General features: G+C 41.1%; 1 protein-coding gene and 1 long non-coding RNA gene across 12 annotated transcripts in view; one reads left to right on the forward strand and one right to left on the reverse strand.

Moving 5' to 3' along the window:
• Positions 1-916: 916 nt before the first annotated feature.
• LOC123611968 (uncharacterized) lies at positions 917-13,916 on the reverse strand. 11 transcript variants are annotated; one of them, XR_012506785.1, is made up of 5 exons: positions 13,478-13,916; positions 10,171-10,349; positions 9,644-9,884; positions 6,141-7,598; positions 917-5,357 (listed from the first exon to the last, which is right to left on the reverse strand). It is a non-coding gene; the product is annotated as an uncharacterized LOC123611968 (long non-coding RNA). The 11 variants fall into 11 exon arrangements; XR_012506786.1 differs by having other exon boundaries at positions 917-3,418; positions 5,263-5,357; positions 9,644-10,349; positions 13,478-13,915; XR_012506778.1 differs by having other exon boundaries at positions 9,644-9,992; positions 13,478-13,914.
• Positions 13,917-20,620: 6,704 nt separating this feature from the next.
• The window catches only part of DCAF12 (DDB1 and CUL4 associated factor 12), a 36,028-nt gene continuing 32,503 nt past the window's right edge, over positions 20,621-24,145 (forward strand). Inside the window, exons 1-2 of the mRNA XM_010967387.3 lie at positions 20,621-21,147; positions 22,241-22,495. Of these exons, the coding sequence (XP_010965689.1) occupies positions 21,070-21,147; positions 22,241-22,495 (333 nt within the window). The 5' untranslated portion in view covers positions 20,621-21,069. The remainder of the gene's footprint in view (positions 21,148-22,240; positions 22,496-24,145) is intronic.

A 24,145-nucleotide genomic window follows, 5' to 3' on the forward strand; every position in this document is an offset into this window, starting at 1 on the left:
TATGCATAGTAAAAAACATAGTATATGGAGGATTCAGTACTATTCACAGTTTCAGCAATCCACTGGGGGTCTTGGAACATATACCACATGGATAAGGAGGGACTGCTATATATCCATAAATGTTTTATTATTCATTTCTCTTTTAAAACACCCACAATACTATTATCAATCACACCTGAAAATAAAAATAGTCAATATTATGAAAAATTCATACAATGTTATAACTTTGAGTAGGTTTACCCTACATGAACAGATTTCCTAGTTGTCTTTTCTGCTTCCAGATCCTTAAGTTTTGGTATTTTAAAACTCTATGATGTGGGGAGGGTATAGCTCAGTGGTAGAGTGCATACCTAACATGCACAAGGCCCTGAGTTCAATCCCCAGTACCTCCATCAAAAATAATAATAAATTTTAAAAAATCTCTAATTATTTCACCCCACCAAAAAAATTAAAAAATAAACTCTATAATCAACTACGCAGATATATAGAAATGGGGATAGATACAGGAATTCTTGTCCTAATTCCAGTGCCCTGTTCATTCATTGGGCTGTTCCACTATTTTCATTGCAGTCAGTTCTGCAAAATGAACTTGCACTGCCTATTTCATCATAAACTAGTTTTTTCACCTATAAATGGCTTTTTCTAATCACAAAGGTAGCTTTTGTATGATGGTTTTTTATTGGTCACCTGCAAACAGATTGAGTGCTGCCTATTCTAATGAGGATGGACGGACTGATGTCAAGTAGACGATGAGGTAGTTTTGGAAACTTCTTTATCTTAACTGTAGCAATTTTCCAACCAATGCTTGAGTTTTCCTTGTCGGTCTTTTTTTTTTTTTTTTTATCAATGTACAGATTTTTTTAAAAATCTGGCATGTGGTTGCAAGATATTTGACTTCCCTCCTCAACAGAAAGTCCTTCTTAGAACAGTTTATTCAATGGAGCTGACAATGATAATATGCAGTAGCAGTATTGATAACAGTGTATTTGAATAGACAATACTCATGTTGCTAAAGGGTGTGAACTCTGACATGACATCCTAGAGGGCAACGGAGCATAGTCTATCAAGACGCTTAAAAACGCTTATACCTATTGACTTAGTACTCTTACTTCTGGAAATTTATCCCATGAAATCAGAGATATGTACAAAGAGTCCTCTAGGAGGCTGAATAGTCTCTAAACCAATATACACAAGTCCAGGAATCAAGAGGTAGAGATGGAGTGGTACCCTATTACTCCCAGTGGTTTACTAGCAAAATTTTTGCTTCTGTCTCCATGACCTTATGCTCTGCTTGTCTAGAAGTCTTAGTTCCAAAGGGGGGAATGCTTCCACTAGGAGACACAACGATGATTCCATTGACCTGAAGTTAAGACTGCCACCTGGCTACTTTGAGTTCCTCGTGCCTCCAATCAACAGGCAAAGAAGGGAGTTACAATAACGATTGGAGTGATTGATCCTTATTACCAAAGGAAAATTGGGCTGCTACTATACAATGGAGATATGGAAAATTATATCTGGACTACAAGTAATCTCTTAGGGAGTCTTCTACTATTACCACGCCCTATGATTAAAGCCAGTGGAAAACTATAACAATGCAGTTCAGGCAGGATTATTTATGACCCAGACTCTCCAGGAATAAAGGTTTAGCTCATCCTACCACAAAGAACCACAACCAGCTGAGGTGCTTGCTGAGAGCAAAGGGAGTATGGAATGGGTATTGAAAGAAGCTATTAGCTACGACCACATGACCAGTTGCAGAAACAAGGAGAGGACTGTAATTCTCCCCACTTCAGATGCCAATCACAAGTAGTAGGTCCCCAGGTTACTCACAACTTCTGTCCGACTTAAATACAAATTGGGGGTTCCCATGACCTGCACCCCCTTGGATTTGATTATTTGCTAGAACAGCTCACAGAACTGAGGGGAACACTTACCTTTATAAGTTTATTATATAATAAAGGATATGATAAAGAATACAGATAAAAAGCCAGATTTAGAGATACATCAAAGGGGTCTGGGAGAGTTCCAAGCACAAGAGTTCCTGTCCCTGTGGAGTTGGGGTGCATTGCCCTCCTAGGACATGGATGTGCTCACCAGCTTGGAAGCACCATACTATTGGGATTTTTATGGAGGCTTCATCACATAAGTCTGATCAGTTATTAACTCCGTTCCCCTCTCTGAAGAATAGGAGATGGGAATGAAAATTCCAAACTTCTAATTATGCTTTGGTCTTTTTGGGTGACCAGCCCCTATCCAAGAGCCCACCAAGAGTCACCTCATTAAAACGAAAGACACCAATATCACCCAGAAAATTCCAAGGGATTTAGGAATCCTGTCAGGAACCAGAGTCAAAGACCAACTATTAAAACACAGTACTGTTATTACTTAGGAAATTACAAGGGTTTTAGGAGCTCTGTGCCAGGAACTAGAGTTAGAGACCAATATATATTTTTTCTATTCTCTCATATAATCACTTTGCAACATACATGTTTATCAAATCATTACATTGTACATCTTAAGCTTACTACAATGTTATTTGTCAATTATATCTCGATAAATCTGGGGAAAAAATTTTTTTAATTCTATAATCAGTTGACTTTGAGTAAAGGGGCTTACTCTTGATAATGTGGGTGGACCTCATTCAGTCAATTGAAAGGCCTTAAGAGAAAAACAGATTTCCCTGAAGAGGAAGAATTCCTGCATTGAGAATGCAACACCAACTCTTGCCTGAGAATTTTCAGCCTGCTTTACAGATTTCAGACTTCCCAGCCTCCACAATCACATAAGCCAATTCTTTGTAATAAATCTCTAATATCTCTCGCTCCTGCTGTGTCCAGCGCAACAAGGGTTCCTGTTTATGGACGGGTGCCGCAGAACATAAGAAACACACAGACAGATAGAGAATCAAAGATGGGACCAGGGGACTCAAGATCTCAAGTAGCAAGAGCCTCGAACGGCTGGTTTGCATTGTATGTATTGTCATCGTACTGCAGGAAATAATTTTGAATAATTCAATACAGTAATAGTAATCTACAGACCCCCAGTGTTCAAAGCGTAGTAAAGCAGTATTAATCATCTTTATGTCTCCATCTGGTCCCTTTGTGAAGGGGCTGACGAACGTCACAGAAACTTTAATGACTCCCTTAGGCAAACGGGATTGTGGACGTGCAGGAGCAGTGCTCTGCTCATGCGTGGCTCAGTGTTCTGAGACCCGCGTTGCTTGCCCTCAGGAAACACCTTAGTTCTGTGCTGCATCCCAGGCCCCCACAAGGGAACGTCTTGTTTTCTTGTTCTCAAGGAGATATCATGTTGACTTGTTTTCCCATATCTCCCCTTTTTTGTTTTTCTATCAGGAGGAACGCAGAGAGAGCAGCGTTCTTCATTAGTCTGCTGAAGTTTTGCTGCACGCATCTGAAGACTAAGCAGAGAAGTATTAGACATATAGCCAACATGACAATAGCCCCTAATAACCCTCCTCCCCAATTTTTAATCCAGCTAACAGGGTTCAATGATTCTAGCCCACGAGCGATGCCTACCACAGTTTCAGAGGAAGGCAGCCAACTGTTGGGCTGCATGTTGCATACCAGTCATTTTGGCCTGTAATGGTTTTACATCCAGGGTTAGGTTATCCTTATGCCCCAAAGGTGGCGAAAAACTGTATCCAGAGGGGGGTGGCGGTTTGATTGTATAAATATGGGGTTACACAAAAGGAGGTGATATTCCAATCGCATTTTAAATGTAATTGCAGTTTAACATTTTGTATTTCCTCCCCTAGACAAACCAAAGCGCTCTCGAGGTCAATTAAACGAGAGTTGATTTCTTCATCTATGTGAGTTTGACTCCTCCAAGCAGAACTAGCATTTTCATGCCATTCCTGCACAAAATGTGTGGTTTGAATGGTCTGTTGCAATGCCATCCCTGCCACTGCAGCAGTGGTGGCAATGGCTATAATGCCCATTATTGCCGTGATTAACAATCCAAGGGATCTTTTAGAACGTTTGAGTAACGTCTCCAAACTGGTTAGTAAAGCATGCACGTCTGGAGAACTTTCCCAAGGCCTGGTCTGGCAAAGAGGAATCCAGGCGCCCAGATGCCTTCTCAAAATAAAATAAGAATGATGAGCATGATACATGGTAGTGTTCATACAGGTATACAATTTTCCCTGTCCAAAAAGTTCCTTATTAGAATGGCTAAAAGAAAATGTTCCAATAAGAAAAACAAGTGGATTTCTCAGGCAGGTTTGAATATAATGGGTTGAATTAGGAGAGGTATGAAAATTGAGGGAGTAGTTTTGATTGTATCGATAACGAAACCTCCCATATCTTAAACTCTGGGAGGCTCAAGGCCATTTTCCATTTTCCATACTTCGTTGTGGATTGCCCCACCAAATGTCTGCGGGATGGGAGCTACCATGCTTCCCCCATGCCAGATGATAGGATATTCCGCATGCGTGGTGATAGAAGTATGATTACAGTTATTCACACTCCACTTCAAACCTTTATGAGGATTACAAGAGGAATTTATATGTGAACAACTCTGGACTGCATACCCCTTAGGGGACCAGTCCACTACAATTCCATAGGAATCATTAAGTAAAATCACATAATTAGTCCCTCGGCAATGATCCCAATGGATAACGTCTCTCTCGGTAGCCCAAATTCTATTAATTTTACACAAAAGTCACTTGGGTGGATTTAGATCAGTATTATTAACTTCTTCATATCTAAAACTTAACCCAGAAAACATGTGTAACTGAGCCTTGCTGGAGTTTCTATTTTTTGGACTAATAGCCAGCCAAGCTTGCATGGATAATTTTAAGCATTCGAGAGCCACTCCTACACATATGGGACGGTCCTCAAAACCCATAGTTATATTGAACTGCATCCCTTCTTCCAAGGGATGCAGTGGTAATCGTCGATCCTCCGGCCTGGGATCCATGAAGAATCATTAACATAGACGGGCACGGAAGGCTCACCCCAGGTAACCGGACGAAACAATGAGGGGTTAGGACTATATGGGGTTAGGAATATGCCCAGTATGTATAATTGCTAGCATAGGTACATGGGAGACTACATACTGCAATAGTAATTAGGGAGAAAGTGGCTGCAACCAGGTTGGGAGCTGTAACCGGTTTTTCCTGTTCCTCCAGAAGATTTTCTGCTTCTTGACACAAACGTTTAATCTGGCCCCATGTGAGCACGGTGGGCAGCATCAGTCAGTTGAGTTGTTTGTATCTTTAAGCCTTCCATCTGCATTACGGACCTTTCGACTTCCCAGTAGAGGTGTCTTTTCTTTTGGCTGTCCATCGTGGGGCTTAATCCTCCAGCTGGGCACCCACATGGGTTCTGTATCTGGCCCTGGGGAGACACATGCAAACCCTTATCCCCATGTTATTAACTTCCCATGAGACTATATCCCAGTTAACGGATCTTCCCACCAAATTAGGGGCCATTCTGGAAAATGCTGTTTTGACTCAGATGGGGGGATCTAATGAAGCTCAGCGGCAGTGTCAGATATAGCTGTGAACAGTTAAAAAAATTAAGGTAAATAGGGCTTTATGTAATTTAGCATGAATATTACCATTTCCCCCTTTTTGTTTTTGTAACATTTGTTTCAAAGAATGATTAGCTCGTTTAACAATAGCTTGACCCTGGGGGTTATAAGGAAGTCCAGTAGTATGAGTAATGTGTCATTTTTCAAAGTATTGTTTCAGCTGATTACTAGTATAAGCCTGTCCATTATCTGCTTTAATAGCCATAGGTAGCCCCATATCTAGAGTCCTACTACTACAGTCATTGGTCGCATACAGAAGTATTTTACTGTTTAAAGTTGCCTAGACATTATTTTATCAGAGGCTCAGTCACATATTTGATAATGCAAGAAATAAGAATTTTGTGAAACAGGCAAAATATAAATAATATAGTTAGCAGTATTAGTAAGGTCATAAGTAAAAAGTTAAGCCAAGAACTTCATTAGGGGCAGCTCAGTGTATCCTCAGGTCATTTGACTTGGTCTGTTCTGTACCAGTCCTTATCTTTAAGGAAAATGTTACACAGGCATTGTTCATAAGCAAAGATATGAGCAGTTATCATAGTAAGTGGCATACAGGCCTGGTCTGGTGTCTTGGGTCAGCTGTTTACCTCAGATGTCATCTTCTTCTCATCCTGGTCTGGTAGCTTCTTCTCCATTTGAGCATTGTTTTAAGGTGAGCAGTCCTCTATAAGCCAGTCCGGTGCAGAGGCTCTTTGTGACTGGAAATTAATCCAAAAGTCAATTTCTTTTAGCTTTCACTGTGCGTGGTCTAGTTAAGAATACCTGATAAAGGGTCCTTCCATTCAGACTGAAGATAGTTCTTTAAATCATGTCTGTTCCAGTATGTATAGTCCCCTGGTTGCAGGTGATGGGGCATTGGATCTTCATCCAGGGATAGATGACAGAGCTTCAGAAACAAACCTAGACTGTCCTTTTAATAATTCAATTAAACTTTGCAGCAATGTATCAAGACAGCAAGGAATGATCTGGGAAGTGAGTCTTAGTAAATATAGACCTCAATTAACAAAACTAGAATTTAGTTTTTAAAAAAAAACTAGAATTTAATATCCACTGAAATATAATCTTTTTCTCTCTAAAGTTACCCTCAGTTTTATCAAATATAGCTAAATCAAGATTAATTTGTCCACAAATTAAGTCTGATTATTTGATCATATAGGCTCTTTTAAATTGGCTGTGTTGGAACTTTTAATAAGGAGTCTCAGGCTAGAATTTTAATAAGGTTTCCTAAGGCCTGGAAATTTTGCCTTACAGACTTAGGTGAATTCTTTTCTCTTCAAGGTCCTCAAAAATACCTTGAGATTCCTATACCTGTTAGAAGGTAATTTTCCTAATTTATCTGAAAAAACCACTGGGAACCTAAAAGTTTCCAGTCTCTGGAGGGATCAGATAGAGAGAAAAGATAATTGTTTTAATTCTGCTTAAAAAGGTATAGTTTACCAAACTGCTATAAGTCATAATTAACTTGAGAAGAAGGGCTTCTTTATATCTGGAGAACACAGATTAAAAGCCATTAATACTTCAGACAAAACCAAAAGTTATAACCATATTCATCACTTTACTCAGCTCCACGTAACTAATCCTTTCTTTTTTGTTAACAGTTTTATAAAGTCAGTTTTCATCAGCCTTTTAAAATTTCTTACCCAGTTTAGTTCAGTGCCATAGTTTGAAGTTTATCAGAAACCAGTAAATCTCCTTGAGGAGAAAGCATTTCGCAAAAGCATCAGAATAAAAGAGTAACTGTCTATAAATGACAAAAGACTTAAAAGCATGGTTAAACACTGAGTTACGCTGTAATCGATAAAGAAACATGGTTACAATAACCATAATTATGACTGGTAACATTTTATACATACCAGATTTTTAGGGATTCCATGTAATTTCTAGAATATCTATATTGATAATATTTTCCATACAATATAACCTAGGAAGATTTATTATTCATTTGACAATGCTTCCTATGTTATTTAACATACCAAATGAAACTTACTAGTTTAAAATCTCTCTTTGGGATGTTTCAGGGGTCCTCTGAAGTATCGCAGATTTAGCTGGAGGTCAAAAGAATTCTGATTAAAATTTGATGTTTGGGAAGTTTGTTAAAAAGTTTCAAAACACTTGGTCAGATAAAAGTATAGGTTACTGTGAAACAGTACTTATTCATTAATAATAAAAATATTTCAAGGGTAAATACAGAACAGATCACTTAAGGGGTAAAAGAAACTTTACAATCTGTTACTAAAAGCAGATTAACATTTTAAGAAAACTTTGTCCTCATAACAGAGAGAGAGAGAGAACCAAATCTAGTTACCTTGTACCAGCTACTTTTAAGATTTATTTAATCAACTAAATTTATTTTAAACTTAGCCAACCTCAGCCATGTACAAAACTCTTTTCTCAGGGTTCCTCTTTCACAAGCCTTCCATAACTTTCTGTATCCATATTATTTTGTCCCTTGTTTTCTTTTTCATTCAGAAGCAACTAGCTTTAAGACAAAGTGACTCTTTTTTTCATTAACAACATTTGTTAGTATTTATTTCTAAATATCTTTAGTTTCTCTATAAGAGGAAGTCAATATTCCACAATTAATGTTTTGATATCTTATTTTATCTGAAAATGACCTAACTATTTAATAAACTTCCATCATTTAACTTTATTTAGCAAAACTCTAAAGTTTTGAGTTACCAAATATCTGGGGAGATCATTTGAGTGAACATTCCTGAAATAATCATTCCTTAAAAGTTTACCCAAAAGCTCTTTCTCATTTGCATTTTAGTTAGTTACAAGAATATTATTCCAACTTGTTTTTTTTGCTGACAAATTTGTAACAGATATGACAGTGTCTTATTGGACTTATATTAAACCTAAGTACAATAGAAGTTTTATGCTTAACATTAATGAATTTTGAGACATGTCTATATTAATTAAACCAATAGGCTTAAGCTAGCTTCAAATATCAGGTATTGATTCAGTACTGAATTTTTTTTAGATCATATGAACCCGACTTCCGTTCTGGCCAGTTTCTTTTATATTTCTGAGTATTTATATAAGCATTTGAGTTTCTTTAAGCCAATTAAATAGAGCTCTTTTACAAATTAATTTTGGCAATGCCACACATCTACAACACACATATGGGTACGTACAAACACACAAACATAGAGATATCATAGTTCCCATTTTAAACTTTTAGCTATGAATCAGATACCACAGTGTAAGACTCATCAGTTACAAGAGGTTGGATTCAAATTGAGTTTCTGGCAGATGGAATAAATCAAAGTTGCCTGTCTAGATACTAAACATTTTTGCTAACTTCTATAGAAGACATTTAAGATTTCTATTTTTTCCAAATTACTCCCTTTCTCAAAATTTGCATTCCAGAGGTCATAACAGCAGTTGAGTCATTGGTACTGGGACAGAAGCTTAGAAGTTAGAAGTTTAGAATTTAGAAAGTCTTCTAGTTGAGACCCCACTGTCAGTTGTACCTAAGGCTCTTGGGTGGCAATTGTTACTGGGGTCTTTAAAATGGCTAAGAGCCATGAGCCCTGTCAATTATTACCTTTCTCATTATGGGCTTGTATATATGGTATTTCTTCCTATTTACCTTTTCTCTGGCAATACAGTTCTAACTGGAGAGTGATTTAGTAATTTACCAACCCATTTTCAGGTCAGTGTTCCCCACAGGCTAAAGTGTACATTACTCAAGCTGTATTACAGTAAAATACCATCTTTTTCTTAGTCATAGGTGGATAACCATAATTAAACCAGTCATTCAAAATCTTACCCAATGGGCTATTAGATGGAACAGACAGCCTTCCCCATAGCAACTTATTTTAAATACAAAGTACAAATACAAATGTAAATTTCAGATTGCAATACCAGGCCTTTATCAGGAAATGGAAGCACAAACTTACAAATGACAGGCTAAAGCAAATTCAAATTTCAAACTACAAATATTTTTGCTTCCAAGTCCTCTCAGCCCAGAGATCTCTGTTACAAGTGGGTACCTGTTTCAGATACAAACGAGAGTTCCCTGCCAGTCTAATTAGAGAACTCTCAAGGTGAGATCAAGGGGCCTCGGTCATCACCGGGAACTTACCCTAGGCCTGCAGATCAGATGCGACATTTCAGAAGAAACAGAAACATCTTTTCCTCCTCCAAGGAGATAGTTCGGGTGATTGCAGTCCGTTGATGGATGGAAGGGCATGGGATGAAAGGATCCCCAGGGCAAAAAGGCTCTGGCAGCTGCTGGGCTCCATTCTGTTGTCCCTCCTGTCAGCCTGGAGTGGCAGTCGTTTGAGCCTTGTTGGCCTGGCAGTGGGGTGCAACCTGAAGCCCCTCTTAGAAAAGAGGGTAGTCGTTGCCTCAGCGTGGGCACCAAGATTTTGTTGCCAAAAGATCGGCCCCGTCCCTGATGAGCCACATAATTCAGAGATAAGGTCTTGGAGCTTAGAAGAAAAGAGGCAATTTTATTGTTTTGCCTGGCAAAGGGGACTCATAGGAGGCTAGTGCCTTCAAAGCTGTAAACCCACCTTGGAGATGGGGTGGGGTGGTTTTACAGCCATAGCTCAAACAATACAGCATTGATAACAAGCAACAGAATCATTTTCTCATCAGAAGACTTACAATGGCGACATGATGCCTCCAGGTGACCAGTTCTATAGAGGCCAGCAGTTAGATCTCTTTGTCTCATAAACACTCAAGGTGTGGTCTTCTTGGTAATTCAGGCTATTTTGTAAGGTTGCAGTCCTGTGACCTCCTTAGAGAAGGACTCAGAGACCAAGTATGATTATTACTTTCAGTGACTGGAATAAAGTAGAAACAGTAAGATCAATAGCTTTTGTTTTAACAATGGGCCTGGAACTGTGAGTAGCAATTGGCCAGTCAGGTCAGTTGACTGTTTTAAGGACAAACATAGGAATAAGCAATCTGTTAGCCTAAGTGTGGCCATTTTATTAATCCTCCTTCAGAAGGAGAGAGCAATCCAGGCTGCAAAGGTCCCATGGGTTGGATCATGGAGTTTATTCCCCTCAAATCAATGAGAAGTCTCCATTTGCATGATTTCTTTTTAATAGGAAAGGTAGAGTTTCAAGGGCTAAATGACTCTTCAATATGTCCCTTTTCCAATTGCTCTTGTATTAAACTGTTTACAGCATCTAGCTTTTCTTTTGTCAAAGGCCACTGTTCAACCCAGATAGGGACATCAATTTTTCATTTCAAGGGGGATTGGTCTGGGAAAATCATGGTGATTTTTTTTTTTTTTACATTTTTTTATTGAGTTATAGTCATTTCACAATGTGTCAAATTCCACTATAGAGCACAATTTTTCAGTTATACATGAACATACATATATTCATTGTCACATCATGGTGACTTTTAAGAACAGTGGCCTTTAAGATAAAGGGTGATAACCAGTTTCAGCTCTATTAGCATATGCTTTAGGTTCAAGTGGTTGAGTAATACCTTGATTTTCCTTTCCTAAACCTAATCCAGGAAGATACCCATGTTGAGCCATCATAGCTTGACTTTGGGTGCTATACTGACAAGGAGAAGGGATGTATATCTTGGCTTGCCATTGTTGAAGTAAATCCCTGCCCCATAAATTTATAGGTAATTCTGCAACATAAGGTTGTATCTTAGCTGATTGTCCATCAGGGCCTTTACAATTAAGAATTAAACTGCTGCATTTTAGCCCTTGGGCCCTACCAAGACCGATCACGTCAATATCTGACAATTGTGTAGGCCATCGGGCAGGCCAGTGACGCGAATTAATGATAGAAATGTCAGCACCAGTATCTATCAGGCCCTTAAATATTTTATCTTGTATTTTTATAGTGCAGACGGGGCAAGAATACAAAATTTTTTCTGTTAAAAACACCCCTGCCTCACCCGTGCTGCCGAAAACTTTATCACCTTGCAGCTTATCACTTTTTCCTAAAGGACAAAAAGGTAATAATAAAGTCTGAGCAACCTGATCTCCCGCCTCAGCCTTCCATGGCTTGGCGGAAGACATCATGATTTTAATTTCACCCATATAATCACTGTCAATCACTCCGGTATGAACTCGGACACCCTGAGAGGTTAGACTCGATCTTCCCAATAATAAACCCACTGTACCCGAGGGCAAAGGGCCATAAATGTCCCTTTTTATCAGAGTGGGCTCTTCTCCAGGCATCAAAATAAATGACTTTAGGCAGGGGATGTCTACTGCTGCATTCTCTGCTGTGGCTGGGGATAATTCCACGACGCTGCGGTGTAGTTTCGGTTCTAGGCTGGCTGAGCGGGAAAGGCTCCCTTCTGTTGTGGGGCTGGGAGCGAGCCCCTTTTGAAGTTTCCCTGAAGCATAGTCCCATTTTTATGAAAAATAGATCTACATTGATTCGCCCAAAATGGTTGCCTTTCTCACAGTGAGGGCATTGACCATGCTGCTTATCACCCTTAACCTTATTATTGGGTGGGGGTTTGTTCTGTTTAGACTTTCTACATTCCTTTTTTGTATGTTCTGTTTGACTACAGTTAAAACGTTTTCCAGGGAAGGAGCGGCCCAGCTTCAATCCCGCCACAGCCTGTGCCATCATAGAGGCCTTAAAATTCTCTGTCCCCACACTTTGACATAATTTTATATAATCATTCAAGGTGGCTTTACCTTTATAAGGGCCAATGGCTTACTTACAGTCCTCCTTTGCATTTTCATAAGCCATAAGTTGTAAAAAAGTGTCTACAGCTTCAATATTACTGATTTATTTCCTGATTGATTCCTGTAAACGGGCTATAAATTCTGTATAAGGTTCTTTAGGTCCCTGGGTGATTTTCTGAAAGGAAGTGGATATTCGTCCCTTCGCCGCTATTATTTCCCAAGCTCTCAAGCAGCATCCCCTCACCTGTTCTACTGCCCGATCATCCATAGGAAGTTGATCAGCAACACGGCCCCAATTGCCTAAACCCATTAATTGATCGAAAAAAATGGGAAGGCCTCCAGCCTGGTTATGAGCAGCCAAGGTTTCTGCGTGGTCAGCCCACCAGGTCTTAAATTGCAGGAACTCAGCAGGAGCTAACACTGTATGGGCCAAAGCTTGCCAATCAGCGGGGATGAAGCAAGATCCATCAGCCACATTTTGAACAATATCTAAGGTGAATGGGGAGTTTACCCCGTAATTTTACACTGCCTGTTTCAGCTCTTCAATAACTTTAAATGGGAAGGGCTCCTGAACAGCCTCATAAACACCCTGAGGATCTTTAGGATCCACCCCAGGGGCTACTCTTTCTCGTACAGTCACAGGAATTGCTATCTTAAATGCATCCAAATCACCTTCTCTTCTGGCTTGCAGTATTCCTTGCTGTACCGAGGAGAGGCTATTTCCTTTGCCATATAAATTAGGTTGTATTTGTCCTGATTCTCCGTTAGCTGGAGGACACATGGGGATAGGAAAAGGGGGAGGAGGGTCAGGCCAACTATTTTCTTCCTCCCTTCTCGGAGCCGCGGGGTAAATCGATTCCCCAGGCTCGGCGATCGCCACAAGAGGTTGCGCCTTTCCTTCTGGTATGGCATATTCGGGACCGGGAGGGTCAGGCTCACGCTCTTCATCATCGGAACTATTGCTTGACTTTCCTTGAGTTTGTAAGGGCTCTAAGACTGACTTAATTAGAGTCCGCTTAGGCCAGATAGAGACGGGACTAGAAACCCCCTTAGTATGCAGCTTCTTCAGTTCGTCATCCATTCTCTCCCGAGTATGTAAATCCAAAATACCGAGAGTAGGGAACTATGTACAATGCTTGTCAATAACCATTAGCAATTCTAGGATACGACCTTCACTGGTCTTTGCTCCTCCTGCCTTAAGAAGCTGCCTCAGAAGACACACATAGGGTGTATAACGCGCTGAGCTTTGTCCGTTTCCCATGATTACTCTGAATAACTGCCCGAGACAATCCTTACCGGCAGTGGATTCTTGAGGCCTCTTTCTCCTCTCGGAGCTCTCCGACACTTACCAAGTTTCGGTTTCACTCCGGTGAATCTTCCTCCGTTCAGGTCCTTGTTTGGGCGCCACTTGTGGCTTCCAGCGCAACAAGGGTTCCTGCTTTTGGACGGGTGCCTCAGAACATAAGAAACACACAGACAGAGAGTCGAAGACGCGACCAGGGGACTCAAGATCTCAAGGATCAAGAGCCTCGAACGGCTGGTTCGCATCGTATTTATTGTCATCGTGCTGCAGGAAATAACTTTGAATAATTCAATGCAGTGATAGTAATCTACAACCCCCAGTGTTCAAAGCGTAGCAAAGCAGTATTAATCATCTTTATGTCTCCATCTGGGCCCTTTGTGAAGGGGCCGACGAACGTCACAAAAACTTAAATGACTCCCTTAGGCAAATGCATTGTGTATGTGCCGGAGCGGTTCTCTGCTCATGCATGGCTCAGAGACCCGCATTGCTTGCCCTCAGGAAACACCTAAATTCCGTGCCGCTCCCCAGGCCCCCACAAGGGAACTTCTTGTTTTCTTATTCTCAAGAAGGCATCATGTTGACTTGTTTCCCCACACTCTCCTTCTCAGATTTATATATATATAATTATAATAATATATTAATATACTTATACTATATATATATATATCCTCTGGTTCTTTCTCTCTAGAGACCTCTGCCTGATACACAGCCCAAAATACAACAATAATGAAATAGTTAAATTATGGTATATTCTTTTGTTGAATTATTTTTCAGCATTACAAATTATGTTTTCAAAAAATATATGAGAGGTACAGCTCAGCGGTAGAGTGCATGCCTAGTATGCACAAAGTCCTGGGTTCAATCCCCAGTATCTCCACTAAATAAATAAATAAATAAATAAAGCCTAATTACCTCCCCCCTGCAAAAAAAACCCAAAATATATATACGTATAAATAACATGGGGAAGTTCTCATAATAGTACATTAAGTTTAAACAATAGGGGAAATTTATGTCTACCATTTATTTCACAACATAAACACACCCATAGATGGAAGGAAATCACAAAAATATTTATTGCATTTATTTCTCAGTTTTAACAATATTTTCTGGATATTTGTTACTTATGTTACCAGAACAAAAATGTTATTATGTAATTATCTTATGATAAGAGAATCCTTGTTCCACTTTGTAAGTCATTTTATTTTTCTATCATTAGTTGATACCTATATGTTTGTTTTTATATCAGATTTGCCTTCCATTTGAGTCAATAGATACAGCTGGTAGAAGATCTTCAACAAAATTGTACATAGTATTCTTTTAAGATTCTTATATTTATATTTAACCCCCAATTAGGCATTTGGAAAAAGTGTGAAGAAGGTAGAAAGATATCGTGAAATATATTTTTTAATGAGTCATTTTTCTCTTATCTTTTTCCAAATAAATTGCTTGTTTGTAAGTAGAAAAGTTTCATCTCTTCCTTTCCTTTCTAATCTTACTGAGATTGCAAATAAAAGTGAGATTGTTTAAGGACAAGAAGGAAGAGAAAGTAAGAAACCTGGATAATTTACCTGCTATCAATTCCTGAATGGTTAGAAATTGTCTGTAATTAATACAATTTCTATCAGTGTGTGTCAAGTTATACATAAAATACAGAAACAGAATTTCTGCTCTTAAAGTAGTTGATGTTCTGGATAAAATATTTCAGTTTCTGAAAAAGAAGAAAATGTGAGAACACTAGGAAAATGCTAAAGTAAATACCAATTACAACTTCAACTGGACCCAGATATTTAATGTGGCAGAGTTGAAAACATAGCAGAGGTCCCCCGTTCCAATTATCTCTCACATGCTGTCTGCCTACATGACTTTTTTGGCTTCAGTTTTCTTTAAAAGTGTGAGTCTAATGAGATGAGCTGTCTTAATATCTTCTACCTTTAATATTCTATGCCTCAGAATCTGAAAAATAGTTCCACTAGGGTGAAATAGTTACCATTCACATACCTTGGAGACTTCGAACATCTTTACATCACCAGAGAGCAGTTATTAAGCACTTACTATCTGTGCCAGTATATGCCCTTGTGTCTTCCAGGTCTTTTCTTGCTGTATTTTGTTAAGGTTTGTATAAATTAAAATCCTGAATGCTTTTCCTAACAGAAATGCTTTCCTCCTGAGTCTTTTGTCAGCAAGGATAATTAATTAACTCCAACACATTAAGGGAAATGTGTTCTGGCAACATCTGCTTTGTTTGTTCCAAAAGAATCTATGCAAATAAACAAGAGGAATTACTGATTACTGTTACTAAGAATGTATAACACAATTCAACTTGTCCAAAGTATTTTATAGTATTTCTTGTTATTTATTCTTCCTGCAAGACCAAGACATAGAGAAGGTAAGAGGTGAGCAGGTCCTGGGTTCCCCTGCCCATTGATGGACTTCCTGCAGCACATTGCATTGTGATGGAATAGTTACGAAGACTGATTTGGAGGAGTGGAAGTAAAGAAGAAGGAAACTGTTGGGGTTTTTATTTAAAACTTTGAAATAGTATAGTTTGAAATCATTTTTGAAAAGAACTATATATGAAGCATTATGCTGTACATCAGAAATCGACACGTTGTAAACTAACAACTTCAATTAAAAACAAAAAGAACTATATATGGATATATAGACCCAGATACAGTTAAATACAAAAAAAGAATCGGATGATCACACGTTAAGATGTAAAGAGTGGTTATCTGGAGGGTGGAATTATGGGATTTGCTTTTGTGTCTTTCTTTTCTTCCCTTGATTTCCAAGTTTCTACTTTGAGTATGTATTATGTTTTAATTAGGGGAAAAAAAGCTATTTAAAATAAGGAAATAGATTTACCCAAGAATGCGGAAGCAAGTTATTGAAGCATTAGTCTTCTTTTTTTTTTTTTTTAGGGCTAGGGTTAGGGTTAGGGTTAGCAATTGGGGTAGGGTTAGAGCTAAGATTAGGGCTTGGTTGAGAGCTAGGTTTAGGGCTAAGCTGAGTGCAGCATTGTTCTTCTGATAGTCTCTTCCCTATGTCTATTGTTAACCCTACCATGAACATGCCTAGAGGACTTTATAAAACATACATTTGACTTACCTTTCATTCAATCATTCAACATTTAGGGAATGCATAAAATATGCTAGGTGCCTTCTCAGGCACTAGGGATGTGGAGATGAATAAGGGTAACCTCTGCCTTCAAGTAGCTCTCAAGCTAGTGGGAGAGACAGACATAGTGGGAGAAAAAACAGACCATTATAATACAGTGTGACAAATTATCCATGAAAAGGTCCTGCGGAGGCACAGAGGAAGAGTACCTCAGCCAAACTGAAAGATGAGTGATGGTAGGACGGAACCAGACACAGAAAAGGTGATGCTTGAGTCCAAAAAATTATTTACTAAAAATGAATGATTCTTATTAGATGCTGGAATGAGTGGCCAAACAAGGGACATTTCTTAATCTTGGGAAGAAGTTTCAAAATGTATTCATTCGTTAATTTATCTATTTAGTCAACAAATATTTGCTGAGTGCTAGCATGTGCTAGACACTAGAGATATAATGGTAGCAAAAATAGCTATAGTCCCTGCCCTTGAGGAGCACACATTCTAGTGGGGGAGACAGAAATTAATCAAATAATCATACAAATAAATGTAAAATTCTAACTTTATTAAGTACTGTAACGGAGAAATACAAGGTGTTATGAAACTGAGTCATGGGGAGGAGAAGGATTACAACTGTCAAGGAGGCCAGGGAACACTCTGCTAAGGAAGTAATGTTTAATTTAGAGATCTGAAGGATGACGAAGTATTACAACAAAAAGAGAGGCAGAAAAGCTGTTCCCAGACCCTGTGGCAGGAGGGAGCATTTTGCTTAGGAAGGATTGAAAGGGCCAGTATGGCTGGAGCTGAAAAAGGAGGAAGAGTATGATATGAGATATGGGTGGAGTCAAGTTAGGAGGGATCATGCAGGGTCTCATAGGCCAGATTAAGGATTTTCTCTTTATCCAAAGTCTAAGAGAAAGACACTGAAGAAAGTTAACCTGGAGGTGAGAATGGGGGTGACTTGTTCAAATTTGCATTAAAAAAGAATAACAAAAGAGGTCAGAATGGATGCTGGTGGTCCATCTAGGAGACCTTCACAAATGATGCAACCAATAGGTGACAGACTTGGATTAATCTCGGGTTAAACGGGAGATGTGAACTGACTCAAAATACTTGTAAGGTAAAATAAATAGGACTTGGTGATGGAACAAATGTGTGAGTGTGTGTGGAGAGGTTAGGAGAATTGGGAGAGAAAGGCAATTTTCTGATTTTCATATGTCTGGAGAGTATTTCTGTTTTGTTTGTAAAGCTGAGGGCAAAATGATGAATTCAGTGTCATCATCTCAGGTTAATTTCAGCCTATGGATATGGTTAAAAAATTTTTCCCTTCCTAGCCTGACTGTCTCATAAAGTACAGAGGAAGAACCAGGTGAAATAATTTATGTTTCTTTATATTGAGGTATACTTACATAAACTGCACAAATCTTAAATGTACCACTTGAGGAAATTTTATATATGTGTACACTAGTATAATCAACCACCAAGGTCAAGATATAGAAATTTCCAGCACACCAGAAGCTTCCTTGGGTTCTCTTCCCTGCTAGTAACCACCAAGAAAAATTACTATTCTGACTTCCACGATTGTGACATTATGACATAGTAAAAAATATGTATTTAGTCTTTATCCCTGGTTCATGGTACAAGAGCTCCTAAAACTCTTGTAATTTCCTAAGTGATAATGGTGAGAGGAGCAGCTTTTTTGTTATTCAGAAATCCCTTTCAACCATACTTGAGTTTATGTTTATGGGGTGACTCAAGATGGGCCCCTAGATAACTTTAACATCGGGGCTGATTGCCATAGGAACCAACCATGTGATTAGAAGGTTGGAACTTTCAGCCCCACCCTCTCCCAACCTCCAGGAAGGGGACTGAGCTAATCACCGATGGGTAATGATTTAATCAACCCTGCCTACGATAATGGAACCTTCATATAAACCCTAAACGATGGAGTTTGGAGAGTTTCCAAGTTGGTGAACATATCCATGTGCCACGAGAGTGGCACAGCCCAAATTCAATGAGGACAGAACTTCCCATGCTCAGGACCCTTCCCGACCTCACCTGATGTACCTTTTCATCTGGATATTTATTTGTATCCTTTATAGTATCCTGTATAATAAACCAGTAATAGTATTTATTTCCCTGAGTTCAGTGAGCCATTATAGCAAATTATCGAACCTGATGAGAACATGGGAACCCCTGCTTTATCTTTTTCACTATTGATTGACATTTGAATTATTTCCAATTAAGGCTATTATGAATAAAATTGCTACAAATATTCTCGTAAGTGTCTTTTGGTGGACATAAACACTCACTTCTGTTGGGTTTATAGCCAGAGGTAGAACTGCTTGATCATAAGGTACCGTTGTTTAGCTTTGGTTGGTACTGCCATAAATTTTTTCCCTAATTATTTGTACCAATTCATACACCCACTAGTAATGTATAAGAGTTCTGGTCATTTTACACCCTCCCCAATACTTGGTATTGTTAGTCTTTTAAAAGCAATTGTAAACTTTCAAACTTCCAACTGAATCTTCAGTCTATGTGATTTCCATAGAAATGGTGAGCTCTGCTGGAAGGTGCATTCAAGAAAAGTTCCTGGGATGTCAAGATGAAGTGCACCAACCTGAATGATGAGCCTACAGCCTCTGACATGGGCAGAAGAGACCAACATCCAAGCACAGCCCAGCATGAGCCTAGAGATTCTCAAAGGAATTCCAGACTCTTGCCCAATAGGCTCCTGGATCATCCAGGGCATTGTGAGGCAAGACAGAATTGGAACAACAGGCTCAAAAAAGGAAGCTGACCCACTTCTGACCCACTTACTGTGTGTATGTCTCTGAAGGGATAGGTCTGACCAAGTAAGATGGGGCTGCCTTTCCCAAGGTGGCATTAGGGGTTAGTGGCAGTGCTGACTTGGGATGGCGGAGGACCTTGTCTCAATCTGGTCTTTGGTTCAGCTTGGAAAACAAATCCAAATCTCCTTGTAGGCAGAACTTCAGATGGGCCAACAGAGCTCCCTGGAGGTATGAAGCCTGAAGCCTGAAGGGATCAGCAGGTAACTGGGCACTACAGCCTGAGGCTGGAATGCCCCAAGCAAGAGCTTCCTGCTTCCTCAGAGGATTTCTTTGCTTGAGGAAAGTGGAGGCTGGCGCTCAAATCCCTACAGAATCTTCCGAAAATGCAGGCAAGGGTGATCCTGAAGAAGCCCCCTTATCCGGTGACCAAAGCCAGCCCTAACTGGACTAAGTCAAACGCTACTCTCTTCTCTGTGATTCAGAATTTCACCCAATCTGTCCTGATAGAAATGTAACCCAGGTCCTGAGAGGCAGACAGTGGCAGTCCCTTGTTCCAGTCCACAGTTTAGGACTGCACGGGAGACGTAAGAAACATAATTTAAGGCTGGACGCCTATTTCATTGAGTACAAAAGGACAGTGTGTCCAGCAGGTCATGGGACTCCTAAGGGAGGCGAAGTCCCCACGCAGCAATTAAGGGAACCTGGTGACTTAAGTGCTGTAGCTGTTAGGGCAGCAGGGAGGGTCAGACGTGGGGGAGGACGCCAGCGGAGGGTAGGGACTGAGTGGAAAAGGGAGCATGAGGGCTCCCTAGGGGTGAGGAGATGACGGCAAGAGGCCCTAGGGGTGGCGCTGGCGGGACCTGAGCTGACAGAGCTGGACAGGGTAGGTTCTCTACAGTGGGAAATTCTTGGACATGTTGGTGTGGATTCCGAGCCGGGCTCCACCTTGCCGGATAAGGGGAGGAAGTTATGCCTCCTCCACAAAGTCCAGTCCTTGGCGCCAGGGATGGGTTTAACACGTTCGAGGAAACGTGCAACGCTCAAAGGAAGATAACTAGCGGCGACTGCGGGGTAAAGGCGTGCCGGGGGGGATTCCGTCCCAGAGCGAGGTTAAACGTCTTTACTTCCGGGTGCTTGCGGATGGGCGGGCGGGGTTCCGAGGTCGGCGGCTAGAACTCAGATTCCTTTGCTCCCAGGTCGTTGGAGTCCAGCTGCAGACAGGCGACCGTTGAAAAAGAGCGGCCGGCCTGGACTTTAAGCAATAGCCGCGAACTCTACAGGGAGCCCTAAGTCCCGCCCCTCTAGTCCCGGCGGCGTCTCCCTGGCGACGTGCTGCGAAGTGCGGCTGCGCGAGGGTGACGGAGCGCGGGCGAAGGGGAGGGGGTGTTTTGGTTCCAGCCGCTCGCCGTCCTTTCCAGATTCGGTCGTCGGAAAGCTTCGGGTTCCTGCCTTCCTTTCCTCTCCCCTTCCCTTTCCCGGCCCCGGCCCCGGTCCCGGTCCTCCCTCCCTCCTTCCCTTCTACCTGCCTCCCCTTTTTCAGTTACCGCCCGGAGTCCGGGCCATTTTCCGGGCCGGGCGCACTAAGGTGCGCGTCCCCGGGGCCCAGTATATGACCCGCCGTCTTACTCCCCCTCGCTTCCCCCGCCTCATGTGGCTGCGGGGCCGCGGCGGCGCTGCCCACTATGGCCCGGAAAGCAGTTAGCAGGAAGCGGAAAGCGCCCGCCTCGCCGGGAGCTGGGAGCGACGCTCAGGGCCCACAGGTGAGGGGTGAGCGGCCGGGACTGGGTGATAAGGCCGAGGCACCCAGAGGATAGGGTTCAAAGATCAGGGAGCCGGAACGGGATCCAAGGTCTGTAAGGAGGCGGGTGAGCGCGAAGAGCGGAACCCCGGTCTGTGGGATCTGGGCTGGGCCCTCAGTAGTTCACTGTAAAGCAGTTAGGCCCCAGGGGTGAGGAGCGAAAGGGGAACTTGAAAATGAGGCATATTTCGGGGAGGCTTGAAGCTGGGAAGGCAGCTCGAGGAGAAAACAATCTGGGCTTCGGAGGAAGGGAAACCGAAGCCATGGGGAATCGCGAACAAAACCTCCTGTAAGACACGGGGAGAGAGAGTGAAGTTCGCCTTCCTGGGGCCGGGGGAAGCGGAGAAGATTGCGTATCATATAGGAATGAGCCTCCTTATGGATACCCCAGCCCTGAGCAGGGCTTTTGGCACTTGGATCCCCTAAAAGAAACAGCAGTTTCCAGGTATCATCCTTTACCCGCTCTCTTTGGAGGTGAAGACCCTGTTGGACGCGTATTCAGACTCATATTTCCCGTGCCTCCCACTCCGTTGGTGGTTGGTTTTTCGAATTCTGCAACTGCCTGGAGCGTGGACCTGGTGATAGGGAGGCGGCCATTTGATAGGGCATCTCTGAAGTACCTGGGACCCCTAGTCGGTCTCCTTGGGCTGTACCTTCCATGCTCCGGGGGGAGTACAGGCCGAGAGAGAGGAGGGGACCTATTAGAGATGCAGCCCAGGTCGGTCTGGTAATCTTTGGGCCTGTCATTCCTTTCCCTATCTTCAAGATACTTGAATCATTAACCTGTAAAAGGCCTTAGTAAACCCTTTCTGCTTTCATTCCCTTGTCTTTCAGCCCTTGTTTCTCATACGTAGGTTTGACTATGAGCAGCATCTTTTCAACGTTGGAAGAGTTAAGCTGGACTTCTAAATTTACTTTCCTATTTTACTGTATTTGTATTTCCGTTGTATGTAAATCCTGCAGGATGAGTTCTTGGTGATTTCTCTAATAACAGTAGGAGCCCTTATTCTGACAAAGGTAGCCAAAACCCTGATTTCTGATTTTGCTTTCCACAGTTTGGCTGGGATCACTCACTTCACAAAAGGAAAAGGCTCCCCCCAGTGAAGAGATCCTTAGTGTACTACCTGAAGAACCGAGAAGTCAGGCTACAGAATGAAACCAACTACTCTCGAGTGTTGCATGGTTATGCAGCACAGCAGCTTCCCAGTCTCCTGAAAGAGAGAGAGTTTCACCTTGGGACCCTTAATAAAGTGTTTGCATCTCAGTGGCTGAATCATAGGCAAGTGGTGTGTGGCACAAAATGCAACACGGTAAGTGTCTGGGTGGATGTGAACTTTTCTCCCAATCCTGGATGTATGGCTCCACATGCCCTAGAATCTCTCACTGCTGTTTTTCCCCGTTACTTTCTTTTGGGAGGAGATCATCTTTTTCTCCTTACATTCCCTCCTATCTGTTCATGACTTCCCTTTTCTGTTCCTTTTCCCACTTCCATTTCTTTTCTGATAAATCGTCAGAGGAGTCTGTTTTATTAGGCCTCTTGCCCATATGTATTTCACTGCATCTAGATTGTTTTTTCCTTTTCTTTTTATGTTGTTGCTTTTTAAGTCAGAGGCCTCAGAGGAAAGACAGGAAAGAATGATGCTTAGGGCATCATTCAAGATACAGGATAGTGAAAACTTAGGTGGTGTGTGCTGGCCTAAGGGCATATGTAGAAGTATTTAAAATCACACTTGGCTGAAGATAGGAATAAGGCAAACGTTCTTTTTTAAGAAATAGAATCTAAAGATGTATTTCCTATAAGAAAGGGCAAAGAAGCATGTGTGGTGGTATTTTTTGGGATGTATATGTTTAATCTTTGCCAAGGAGCCTCCTGAAAAGGATTCAGAAGAAAGAAAAATTAAACATGACATGAGTAGGAAAGTACACTTAATACAGAATAACTTAGAAGACAGTTACAAATGAATTAAGGGGAAAATTTATTAGCAAATTTAACTGGGACAATTACAGGCATGGATAAAATAAGTTAATCCATGATTGGATGTTATGGATGTGATTGGAACAGAAGAGCACAAATAGCATGATTTCAGGGGAATGGCAAGTGAAAAGAGGAAGGGCCTGCAGGTGGGAAATGATTCTGAATAACCTGTGAGAAAAGGTCAAATGTAGGCCCCGCTGCTCCCTCTGTTTTCACCCCTCCCTGTGTGAATAGATGACTAGTGTCATAATGGCTGGGTAAATTTACCCTGGGCAGAAATACATCTCGGATCAATTGAAAGAGAAGATGGCTCTAGATCAAGAAAATCTTAAGTACTAGGAGAAGTGTTTGTTTATAAAGCATATAGGCAAAGATTTAAACGTGAGTTTTAAGAAAGGAAATAATACCATGGTGGTTGAGGCCAAGCTTTTATTTCCTCTTCCGTTGAGGCTACTTGTTATAGAAAAGCCTTTCAAAAGTAAACAGTGGTGACAAGCCTCTATAAAACTTCCTTTTCCTAGTTTCTCAAGCCACCACTCTTGGTTTAAAAGAACTGTCATTGTTGTCAGCTGGAGTAGAAAAAGAGTCTCCCATTTAGAGGGTTTCATTCCATACCCCACACAAACTGTCACAGTGTTTTGCCCAGCAAATGTTGCTGAATTGTAAACTGAATTAGTCATCATAGTCTCCAGCTTCTTGAATTTATTGACCCTCTTTTGAAGGTGAGAATAATGTTAGTAGTAATTTAACCTACTCATATCTACCTCTTTCTGTCTTTCTGTGTCCTCTTGACTTAACAGTGTTTAAGTGGGGACTTGTTTTCTTTTTATAGTTAGTGTTTTTCTTTGCTTAGCTTCTAGAACCGAAGCAAGGAAACAGGAACACTGCTCTTTGTGATATTTGGTAAATGATTCCCTTATCCGTGTCTTTGTTTTCCCATCTGTAAAGTGGGAGTTGTAGTATTCATTGCTGAGAAGGGGGCTGT

This window comes from Camelus bactrianus, chromosome 4, assembly GCF_048773025.1.
Source record: "Camelus bactrianus isolate YW-2024 breed Bactrian camel chromosome 4, ASM4877302v1, whole genome shotgun sequence".
Taxonomy (NCBI): Eukaryota; Metazoa; Chordata; class Mammalia; order Artiodactyla; family Camelidae; genus Camelus; species Camelus bactrianus.